We start from the raw sequence: 12,524 nt of genomic DNA, 5'->3' as shown, positions 1-12,524 counted from the left end.
ATTCACGAACCCACAAATTTCACTTTTTATCAACTTTTTCATTAAAAATGGGTCCCATAGCACTATTCACATATTTAAAAATTATTTTGTTACAGTGTTTTCAGTTTTCAGTTTTTAGTTTCAGCAAAATAAGTTCTATCCAAACGCACACAAAGTCTCTTCCTCTTTCCCAACCTTCCACTCCCTCAATACTTATGTATTGTATATACCTTTTCCCTTCCTCTACATAATTTTTATATTTATATATGTTCTCTTTTAATCTCTCTTAAAACCAATAAGTATAGTATTTGTGATGGTAATTTTTTTAATTATCACTACATGTTTGTTTTTGACATCTACTATCAAAGGTACCTCTCTCTCATTTCGATATCTCTATAATCTTGATCTTCTATTTATTAAAATTTAGAAAATTTAGATATTGTGTTTAACTTCATCTTGCTAGGTTCTTTTTCATGATCATTGGTTTATATACTGTGAGTTGGGCTAAAGTTGAAGACCTGGGAGAGATCAAACAAGACACAGTTGCTACATAAAAATTATAGAAATCAAGAGTATTAATAATTACAAAAACAAATATGGACATTTATAAACAATTATACCATGAATATGTTTGCTTTCCCCTACCCCTTTTATGTTATTTATTGATTGACTAAGGTCAACTATACATTTAGCTTCTTTTGTTTTTCACATTTTTTTTGAAATTGTATGGAAGCGAAAAATAGAAATTAGTATATGTTTTGAGGAGAAAACTTTTTTTAATAATTGATTCTCATATATGAGTTTAGTGATTATGAATATATAAATTGTTATAACTTTATTTAATAGTTCTTATGTGATAAAATGGAAACAAAGTTTGAATAAATTGCTCATTAACTTCTCAAAAAATGCAAAATAATGTTAGCTTTCATATGAAACCATCAAGATTCATTTCTATGTTCTAATAAAAATTATAAATTTTCCATTTATTAATTGTGTTGTGTTTTGATGCATATCTCACTCTATTATAACGTATTACAAAATATTTTGTCATATATAATAATTGAAAGTAAAATGCAACATGTTTACTTGCCAATATATATATATATATATATTTATTTATTTATACAAAAAATCAAAATATAGACTTCTTTACTTGCATAAAATATATTATATATTTACAATGTAATCACATTATTGTGAGATAAGTTTGAGACTATTACTTATAATTCTCAATTACTATTCTCATTCTTTACTTAGCAAAAAGGAATATAATGTCAAATTTTCTCATGCATTGCACGGGTCTGCAATTAGTATATCTAAAAGCTGAAGCATAACATTTATTGTTGTTATGCGCTTGTTGAGCCACATTAGTAGCTCCATCATCCATTTATTTTTTATATTTTTTCTCTAATTAAACTTTTCGTCTCCCTATTCTTTAAAAAAAATAAAAAATAAAAAATAAAAATATATTATTCTCCCTTATAGTTCACATCTACAGTTACACTTCTTCCAACATTTTCCCTATCTTTTTGCCTCTTTATCTCCCCACTACTTTACCATTACACTTCATTCCTCTTTCTTATATTTTGACTCTTCTTTTACCCATTTTATTTGGTATAAATTTGATATCATTTTCCCCTTCAATCTATATTTTTTCCATACAAAACTGTAGGACTATCTCTCTCATCACACAGTGGAATATGTGATGGCAGCAAAGAAGTGGAAGATGTTGTGGCAAGAGAATTTTTTGACGTAAAATCAAATGCAGGGCAGTTAGGATTATTATTATTATTATTATTTTTTGGGTCTTGCTAGGGCTTAGTCTTTCAGGGCAAGGATAAGACAGGAAAGGTTTCCCCAACCAACGAGGCAAGACAAGTTTGAAGCAATATCACTCCCTTTAAAGATCTGTTTGGTTAGAGGGGTGAAAAAGTGGAAAGAAAAAAAATGGTAAGATGGAAAAGTGGAAAGTTAGAAAATGTTTTAATTTCTTTTCTTTTTATTTGGTTGGAGTGGAAAAAGTAGAGGAACAAAAAAAGTAATTTTGTATAAATTTATACATACACCATTGTTAAAAAATGATGGCCAATTAAAAAAAAATGTGACAAACAACCAAAAAATAAAAAAAAAATCACCTAATTTATTAAAAAATAAAAAAAAAGTCCCAAAAAAAAAAATCATATCCAGTCAAACAAAAAAAGAAAAAGAAAAATAAAACAACTATCACACCCACAGCACACACACAAAAAAAAAAAAAAAAAAAAAACCATCCAAGAAAGAAAAGAAAAAAAAGGAAAAAAAAAAGAAAAAGAAAAAAGAAAGAGGCAACGTGCCCAAAACCAAAGAAAAGAATAAATGAAAAAAGAAAAATAGGAACTAGACATGGGCCTTTTTGTCTATTAAACAACCCCATTTTTTCTCTTCAATTTTCTCTCCATTTTGAGGAGAAAACTTTTTAGTGAACCCGGAAAGAAAACACCCAAGTCCTACCATTTACTTTCTTTCCTTCCCACCTAACCAAACACATTCCAAAAAAATATTTCTTTCCCATTTTCTCTCCAAAATTTTCAATCCATCATATTTCACCTCCAAAGAAACACACCCTTAGAGGTGAATGATCTAATTTTATCTTGTCCTTTTGTCATCCTTAATAATATTCCCTTCTAACTCAACTTATTGACAATTTAGCATAATCTCTTCAATTACCACACATGACACAACCGTGAGTGGTAAAGAAGAAATGATAGATTCATTTGACAATAATAGACAACTAATCATAATTTATTACGTAGGACGGTTGTGGCAAAGTGTGGTATTTGCATTATTGTAATCTCTCAATCTCATAAGATAAAGCTTTTTCAATTGAATAACAAATGTGCTAAAAAAATAGACCATGAATTTGTATAATTTATTTATTCTAAATTGACTCGATTAGTTTTAAAGAGTGAACCACTTATAAAACAAACAACATTTACCAATATTCTTCCGCCAATGGTAACCACCGAAGCCCATCTCTTTTCTTTTAAATTAGCCCGTCAACCCAAGCTTCCCAATCCCTCTGGCTAAGTTCAAGATCCGCAAAAACTAAGCCCAACAAAAGCAAACATCAATGTCAGGAACCATAGCTACCATAGCCAAGTGCTTGAACAACATGATAACCTATGCAAGCCTCTCATCGTCAAAACCACACCCAAGGGCCTGACCTCAATTCCAATTGAAAACACTCCCAATTTACAACAGCACTAGCTGGTATCACCATTGTTGTCTTTTTGGCTCAATAGTCAATACTATTGCTACCGGTGCTCTTCCCTTCTTGAACCATCTCTAACTTCAGAACAAAATAACAACTCATGTTTATGATCAACTCCAATATCACATTGGATTCAGAAATAATACAGATTCCACTAACAAGCTAGGAAATCAAATCTTCAGAATGTTTGACACATTCTTGCAAAGGAGTTTTTCATTCTATGGCATTGAAATCCAGAAATGAAGCGTTGGGATCAGTAATGGTGCACGCACAAAGAGGATGCTGGCAATGGGAAAAATAAGGGACAGTGGAAGAGCATGGTATTATGTAGGTAATTGTGTGGGATTTAATGGAAAAGGACGAAGGTGAAACTGGGGTCTCAAGAAAATTCATTAAGACTAGCAATTTTCAGAAGCAGCTAATTGCTGCTTCTCCAGAAATGTGGTCAAAATGGAATGCTTCTCACTAAAAGGTTTTCAGCACCTTGCAGAACACCTCCGTAAGGGGGCACTAACACATGAAAATTGCTTTCAACCCTCCAACTGCAACACCAAACATGAATTTCCTTTAGCCAGGCACTGGATAAGTTCATGTGACATCCTTTTCTCTCTCTCTCTCTTTTAATCATCCACAAAAGGCACCAACATACCATCTGCAGAACACAATATGAATAAAATTAGTCAAAATCAACAAATAGGCAATATCAAGATATACAAATACATAAATAAGAGAACAAATGTAATAAACATGTTACAAGTTTATGTAACCATCAAATATATTTCACAAAAATATATCATAGAAGTACAACATAACAAATGATATTGCAGCCAACTTGGCAGCCAGACAATAGCACAACACCCCATGCCTCATACCAGCAGTAATATTAATAGCTTAAATTTATACTGAATTGTCTGAATCATGTCAGCAGGCCATAAGTGTCCAACAATGCAAAGAACCTCAAGGACCCATCAATATTTCTAATACCAAAACTTTTCCTCGTTCCTTTTTTTTTTTTTGATAAGTAAGAAAGATGTATATTGAAAAAACTGCTTTATGCATATAATTTTACATAGATCACATTGATGAGACAAATACATGGTTACCATATGAAGCCACTCCCCTATTAATTTACCCTTCAGAAAAGCATTTCTGTCTTCAAAACAACATTGCACTTATTACACCAGAAAAAGAATTGCAAATTGCCAGCAGACTAGGAAGCAACAATGCTACACCACCATTCCAAACAGGGAAAAAAATCAAACTATAACAAGCTATAAGTTTACAGTTGAGCTACCTAAGAGATCAGGTCAATGTAATGGGGATGTATACTCAGAAAGCACTCTCTTACCAATATTTAAGGTCTGTGTGCTGAACAACAGCTGTACCACACAAAAATTATGATCTTAATTTCCTCATTCAGTCATTTCTTTCATTAAAGAAATAGGCTCATGCATTCAATAAAACTGGAACGATCTCAAGGCACCTGTGAAAAAAACTTGCACAGAATGTTTTCTGCTCCTATCGCAGCTGCTTACTCCAGGCAACTAGAGCAATTCATTGATGCTTTCTCCAGCCACCAAAATAACAACAACCAAGCCTTAATCCCAAAATTTTAGGGTCAGCTATGATCTTGAACAGACTACTCAGGGTCAACCATGCGTATTCTTTTTCACAATTCTATTCAATCTGAATTCTGAAGTCATACTGTTTGTTACTTTCTTACTCTCATCATAAAATGATCAACCCATTTCAGGTGAGTCTTGCTCATCTTTTTATCAATAGGGGCCACCCCTATCTATAAGAGAATTTCCTCATTTCAAATCCTATTTTTCCTTGTATTTCGACTTATTTATCTAATGTTCGCCTTCCAGCTATTTCAGCTATACTCATTTATGAATATGTTGCTTCTAGCTTCATAACAGCCCAACATTTATTGCAATTTAACCTAGTTGATCTTATAGAAGTCTTATAAAATTTTCCTTCTAACTTAATAGGTATTCTAGGATCACACCATACTCCTGATGTGTTTCTCCACTTCATCCACCATGCTCTTGTCCAATAATTCAATCTTTCCATCTTTATCAATAAATGGTCCAAGATATTAAAGTACTTGTTCTTTGCTTTCTCTTGATCATCAAGTCTTATAGCCCCTTCATCTTTGTTTCTACTTTTACTTAATTTACATTCCATGTACTTTGTTTTAATCCAACTTAATCAAACGCCTTCAGATTCTAAATCATCATGTCAAATTTCTAACTTAACATTAACTTCATGTTTAGTTTCATCTACAAAAACAATATCATCTACAAGAAGCATATACCAAGGAACTTCCTCTTGAATTGATTTAGTAAGCTTATCCATCACCAGTGCAAGATATATGGACTTAATGCTAATTCTTGATGCAAACTTAGAGAGAAGGAAACCTCACCTGAGATGTCTCCACCAATGAGATAAAAATCCAATGGACATCTTCAAAGAGACATCTTCCATTTTCAATAACTCCAACAGTACTGTTAAAGGATCTAAATGAAATAGGAACCAATGTGAAACATAAGGCCATTATATAAACCATCAAAGTCACCCTAGTCTTCCATTTTAATCTCAGAATCTACACTGTGCCATACCCCTCCAGAAGAGTCCTTGTAAGACAATGACCTTCCTGACTACCCCAGAAAAGTCACAACATTTCTCCTTCAAACATACACTACTTTTCGAACTCCCAGAAATAAGTTCAATAATAAAAAAGCCCTTTTATAAGAGTTCAAATGATCACTAAAATCTCTAAATATCTAAGAATCCAACAATTTACACAACCAACCAATATATCATATTATTCTAAAGAAGCGATGTGTCAGCTGCTATTCCGATTCTACTACTTAATAGATTAAAGACTAACTTCTCACAACCTAATAACATCACCTTAGTCTCATCTCATGACATGGCACAAAAACAAACTAGAAGGTATCTTTACAGGTCCGTAGTGAAACTGATGACCACACAGGCTAAAAAATAGCAAGATGAGGAGCAAGCACAGAACGTAGCATGAAATGGTTGGTGAAGTTCATTACAAGGTTGATCCCCATTCCATGAGAGATTCAATAGGTATATAGCAATTATACAGGCTAAAATATCATACTAAGAGAGACCAAAAGATTGAACAAAAACCTAGAGCCTGCTTAAGAGTAGAGTTCTGGAATAAAGCAACATATAAACCTTAAACTTAGGATATCAAAGGGACCCATGAGCATTATTTAATGCCAGTTACAAAGTCTAGTTAGAAAAACAAAATGTAAAATTCCAGACCCATACAACCATTGAAAAGAGACAAAATACTTGCCTATGAAGTTCAAATCAGCATGGCTTCTTGTCACATGGCATGGTCACCATCATTTCTTCAGATATTCCAGGGTCATTTCAATGCTTGAAGCAACTTCTTTATCATGGAAGTGGCCAGAATATTTTGACCACTGAAAGAGTTTAAAGGATTACAATACAAATAAAAAATGAGAAACTTCGCAATGACACGAGATAGCTGAACTGCAACTCCTGGATTTCAACACCTGTTTGTAGAGGGAAAGAGGGAATATACCATGACAGAACATTCATGAGAAGGCTGTCCACGAAAATCTACCTCCTTTTCTATGGATATACATATTCAACCTCCATTGTGCCATCCTACATCCAATATCATCCGGATCCAACCAATCCTTCATAACCTTAAAATCTGCTTCCAATAAAACTAGCTAAATTTAGAAGCATGCTCCATCTTCCATTTTGGGTACAAAGTTCCATTTCCAAACTAAATTTGATCAGGCATAAAAAATTTCATATCCCGCTAAACCTCACTCATCTTTGGAATTGTATAAAACCTAACTTGGCTATTTAAACTGTCAGGATCGATAACAGAGAACGGTATAAAGCATACATAGAATTATATCTTCTCCATCCAAAACAGCTTTAATCAAACCCCATGGAACTTAGTACCACAGTACCATAAAGTTTAGTGCCCTTTGGTACACTGTCAACTCATGCTAACCACACAACACCACCCCATGGATGACAGATAATCATAAAAGACAAAAACAGAAATCCAACATTACACCAAAGAATTACTAAAAAGATTGCCACTTTAGATAAGCCGAAAACACTCCCACCATTGATTCTTCTAAGCTACCTTAAGTAAATGGGTTTTGACTAACAATAAATGCAAGGGACAATTACTTTGTATTCAATATACAATCTAAACAAAAGAGAGATGTTTGGTTTACCTAGCTGTGCAATTGCTAAAATCCACTGCGGTGACATATTTAAGATACTAAAACAGTGCTACAAATTTCATCCAAGGAACAAAACTTCACAAAAACATATGGAAATTGACTCTTAATCACCAAATCTACAGATGATAGAAGCCTGAATATCTCCAAAACATTATTTCCTAGCAATCCAACCAAAAGATTGTTCCTGGGCTTGTTAAACATTTATTTATAAACATTGCACTGCAAGATACATGTCATTCTGAAATCACTGTTCCTGATTAGTGTAGTATGCTCAACACATGCTTGAACTGCATATCTAGAAAAGGCAGTTGTTAATGGGAAGCCACAGTACATGAGCACTCCCAGTGCAAAAAGTGTTTCCCATGGCAATAAGATCTGTTCATCATTTTCTATAATGAAAAAGTGTCAATCTAACTCTATAATATCCAAATGAATATGAACTCCGGATTCTATTTTCCCAAAGAGAATGACATGCATAACAATATAACAGGCGCTCTCCTCCAAGGTCCAGGAAGCATTACTTAATATCTTCAGTACAGACTTCCAAGGAAAAAAACAAATCACACCTAATAAACCAAATACCAAATCACAAGTTGATAACACCTCAAATGCATTGTCCATGATGCAAACCATAAATCACATTAGAACTTCAAAACAAAGAATCAACTACAACAGCAGATCAGATTATTTTTCCGCAGTCAGGCAACATGACGTATCTTTCCTGTCCATTTCCATATGATTCTAATAGAATTCATCCTCCAGACACACCAAATACAGCCAAAATTTGAAATTCGTATATTTGTGATACAATACCACAAAATTCCAAAATGATAAGCTTATAGACAACAAATAAAAATAAAATTAATCAACAAAAAGTGCCCAGAAAAAAGAAGACAACAAGACAAGTTATAATTGTAATAAGAAGACAGAAACTATCAGCAAAAGATAGAACCAGTTATTCCAATACTATACTTTAAAGCAACATTAAAACCTTATAAATGCTAGATCAGGATGACTACGAATGTATTCAGATAAATTACTATTGATCTGGCACGCACACATAACTAACAATGTATTCGGATAATGGAGATCGAAAGAGACAGGTAAGGCATCACTCCATTCAAAAAGTAATCACCCAAATCTCAACGACGAGTCATGCGAGGCTTCTCAGGTCCTCCCCATGCAGCTGGACCCGGACCATACAGAGGACCTTTGTCAGCGGCACCCTAGAAAACAAAACAGTTAACATAAAGAAACCAAAATAAACATGAAGAACCTAATAAGGTAATTAAATGACCACAAAACCCAATAAATATAATCCTCATCATGTGAACACACATACCAGATGAGCTCCATATCCATCCCCATAAGGATTAGGGAAAACACCGTCTGAGCTGCTAAATTTCATCCCATATGGTCCACCTGCAAAAACCATAAATCATTAAAGATATTGAAAGCAAAGTACACAACAATGAAACTGGAAATAGTCACAGATATAATGTGCCTGCTCTTCTAAATTTCTGAATTGTATGACAGCTGGATAATGATTCTAAACACAAACCAAGCAAGAGAACAATTAAAGTTTGGCTTCGAAAAGTGAAAAAATCATAGACTACAGTTGTTCCCAACAAGTAGTAAGACACCAGTTTCTCTAACTTCAACTGCTCAAAAACCAATCTTAGCATACGAGTAAACAAACATAAATTGAGCATGGTACCACCATATACAAGGGCTGTAGAGAAGTACTGCTAATCAGTTCATCAGGTCTAAATCTATAAGGATTTCTACTTCCCAAGACAGAAAGATAATAGGATCATCATCTATTTCTTTGGGCATGTATGTGCATGAGAGAGACTTATAATCAAATGAAAAAAAAAAAAAAGTGCATTAGAGAGAGAGAGAGAGGCCTAAACCAACCAATGCTACACTGACATGGAATCTGATGTTTCCACATATGAAGGAGAATCTTAATATACGAAGGCGGGTTAATTACCGAAAATAGAAGAAGATAATGATCCTGGAAATTGGGAAAGTCATAGAGAATGTGCAAAAAAAAAAAAAAAATTGTAAAGAGAGATCCCAGGCTATGGTAATAAGAATAAGTTCTCCATCCATGATAGGAAACAAGACAATATTATTCCTCTGCAAGCTGTAACATGTACACACTCTCCATTGTTTTCCTCATCAAAGATGTTTCAATATTTCCAACCCTCTTTGTCTCTTCCCATATAATAAATAAGAAAATAATTGGAAGTTCACATAACAAAAGTAATTGTTTCTTTACTGCTCAGTACCTTCTATATTTATGTATAAATTCAAACATGGAATGCCTTCATACTTTTATGCTTGGATAGTGGTTGAATTGTTGCATGAGAAAGAATATTCAATTATAACATATTTATGTATTCCAAGTAGAACTGCTAACGTTTTTACTGAGATGTTTTGTTGTGTGCAACAATACCAAAGACAATTATAAAAATACATGCTTATAAGTAGGATGAAAAGCAGGAGAGCTTTTTTATAGCAAGTGGCCCAACATCCACACAATGTGGACTCTAGACCTTTTTTTTCTTTTCTTTTTTTCGTCAATTGCAACTAGGCTATTTTGTAAGTCTAAAAAATAACAACAAAAGGCTAAAACTGAGATTCCAGAAATATAGGTGCAAAATTCATCTACTAGGATATGGGTGTCCATAAAGAGACCACTGCATGTAATACATTATCACAATAAAGTTCCAAAGATCCAATGAAAAATCTAACTTGTCCCTAGAGAAAGGTGAGATAGAAAGATCATACCAGCACCCCATGTCCTACTATCAGCATTTGCAAGTTCTGCACGTAGCTTCTCAACTTCACGGGCCATGGAAACCAAGTTCTTCTCCATTGTCTGTCTCTGTTCCATCAGTTCAATGTTTGCCTTTTTTTCATAATCAAGCGCAGCTCTACAAAAAAAGTCTTCAATTAATATGCAAAGTTCAAGCTAAAAGTTTACATACTACAATAGGCTTTAGGATGAGAAAAGAAAGCTTCATAGGTAACCTAAAGCACAGACCTAGTATGCATAACCTCCTGGTGCAGCCCATCAATCTCCAACCTTAAATGAGGAATATGTTGATTATCAGCTTGCAATTTTGAAAGGTCTTGTGTGAGGCTCTGAACTTTCCCTGAAAGCTCCTGCCTAAGGCTATTCAGCTTTTGAACTTCTGAGCGAAGTTGTACAGCCTCATTTTTCAATGGTTCAGTAGCTCGAAGATCAGCCTCAAGCTTCATGGTTTTCTCCCTAAGCTCCCTAGCGCGCATTTCTTGTTCTGCACGAATGTCAGCAATGATGAGATTCATGCGGTGAAGTTCCTCCTTGGTAGCGCCAAGTTCACGATGCAGTGCCATACGGTCTTCAACCAGCCTTCGATTATCACCCAAGAGCCTTCGGATCTCAGTGTGCTGCATTTCAAGCTCTTCCTCCAATAAAGCAGGATGAGGAGGAGGCCTCGGCATTGGAGGACCCCGGATGAAAGGTCCTTCAGGTGGGTAACCACGACGGTCATTAAATGCTTCACGGGGAACACGGTTTCTTCCTGCCATACCAAATTATCCTAAAAAACACCAAAAAGAAAAGGGGTAAGGGGGATGTTTAGGTTTACAAAATACTGGTATAATACAGCTATAGCATTTTACAAAATTTACCACTCTCAATCAAGCTTAAATAAAATGAGTCTTTCTATAATTGCACAATCATATATGCACCCTAAGAATGTAATTTTAAACAAGCACACTTAAAATAAATCACACAATTGAATTTACATCATAACACGCACATATCCACCAAAAAAATATTTCCCAAGGCAAATCCAAGAAACAGAAAAAAGGCAACTTTCTAAGGAACTTTACCATACCAAATGCTCTTCCATAAAAACCCCAACTAAAACCTAACGAGAACCTCTGGAAACCTCATTAAAAGAACCCACATCAAACTTATGGTTGCAATTAAACTTCCAAACCTTCTATTAATCCTGTTGGAAGCTCAAAATTTAATATACCCATAAGAATCTATCAATTCTAACTACCAAACCTTATAAGCACGAAAAACCTAAACATACATGCATACATATAAATTCAATTTGAGTTTGAGACCTAGATCCATAAGAGAACCTACTGATTCAAGCTACCAATCCTAAAATCATGAAAAACCCCCATAAACATGCATACATAATTATACACATTCGCTTTGAATTTGAGACCTAGATCCATAAGAGAATCTACTGGTTCTAGCTACCAACCCTCAAAAGCACTTTGAGTTTGTGACCTAGAGGACCAAAAAATCCACTAATTTCAGCACCATCCAAACTACTACTGCTCTCATAGAATTCGAATTATTTGATTCCCTTGAATTAAAGATCCCTAAAAACACACACACACGCACACATATGAGCAAACTTTCCCCTCTGTTTTCTCGGTATCCAAACACAAATTTACCAACCCTACAACAACAACAAAAAATTCGAAATTCACAATCTTTGAAAACCCTAATTCACTTACAATACATCTACATATGTTATAATTCACAACAATTATTTAAAAAAAAAAACAAAAACTATTATATTAAAAAAAATTAAAAACAAATAGAAGAAATTCGAACCTATTGAAATTGGTGTAGCTGTGAGAACTGAGAAGGGACTGTGAGAAAGAATAAAAATAAATTTTGAAATAGAAAATAAAATAAAATAAAAGTCAGAGAAAGAAAAGGGCTTTGAAGGGAATCGAATTTTGTTGTGAATGTTGCTTGTATGTACTGTATTGTGTTGTGGTATTTGCCTATTTGGAGCAGGCGATGGAATATATTAAAGCGGCGTCGTTTTCAGGGTGTATACTATTGTGTTTGTATACTTGGATAGTGGGCATTGTTTGCCAAATATTAATTTTTTTGCAAAAGAATATATTAGTGGAAAGCCTACGCCCAAAGTTAATTTGTTACGTAGCCTCTTTTGTTAGCAAGCTCGAGTTTCAAGTAGATAGTTACT

General features: G+C 34.0%; 1 protein-coding gene across 3 annotated transcripts; it reads right to left on the bottom strand.

Annotated features, from left to right (window-relative positions):
• Positions 1-2,866: 2,866 nt before the first annotated feature.
• Positions 2,867-12,312, bottom strand: LOC112024825 (protein FLX-like 3). Of its 3 annotated transcripts, none has more exons than XR_002884183.2 (6): positions 12,143-12,311; positions 10,559-11,099; positions 10,303-10,448; positions 8,849-8,928; positions 8,565-8,732; positions 2,867-3,881 (listed from the first exon to the last, which is right to left on the bottom strand). XR_002884183.2 is itself a non-coding variant. In XM_024057487.2 (6 exons), exons 2-5 carry the CDS (start codon positions 11,086-11,088, stop codon positions 8,649-8,651), a joined length of 840 nt encoding a protein of 279 aa, XP_023913255.1. In that variant the 5' UTR covers positions 11,089-11,099; positions 12,143-12,312; the 3' UTR covers positions 2,867-3,881; positions 8,642-8,648. The 3 variants fall into 3 exon arrangements, 2 of the variants coding, with proteins under 2 accessions (XP_023913255.1, XP_023913246.1); XM_024057487.2 differs by having other exon boundaries at positions 8,642-8,732; positions 12,143-12,312; XM_024057478.2 differs by lacking the exon at positions 2,867-3,881 and having other exon boundaries at positions 8,396-8,732.
• Between the last annotated feature and the right edge of the window lie 212 nt (positions 12,313-12,524).

This window comes from Quercus suber, unplaced genomic scaffold, assembly GCF_002906115.3.
Source record: "Quercus suber isolate HL8 unplaced genomic scaffold, Cork oak 2.0 scaffold_433, whole genome shotgun sequence".
Lineage (NCBI taxonomy): Eukaryota > Viridiplantae > Streptophyta > Magnoliopsida > Fagales > Fagaceae > Quercus > Quercus suber.
Note: the sequence above shows the minus strand (reverse complement) of the source record. Positions and strands in the feature narration are given on the sequence as shown.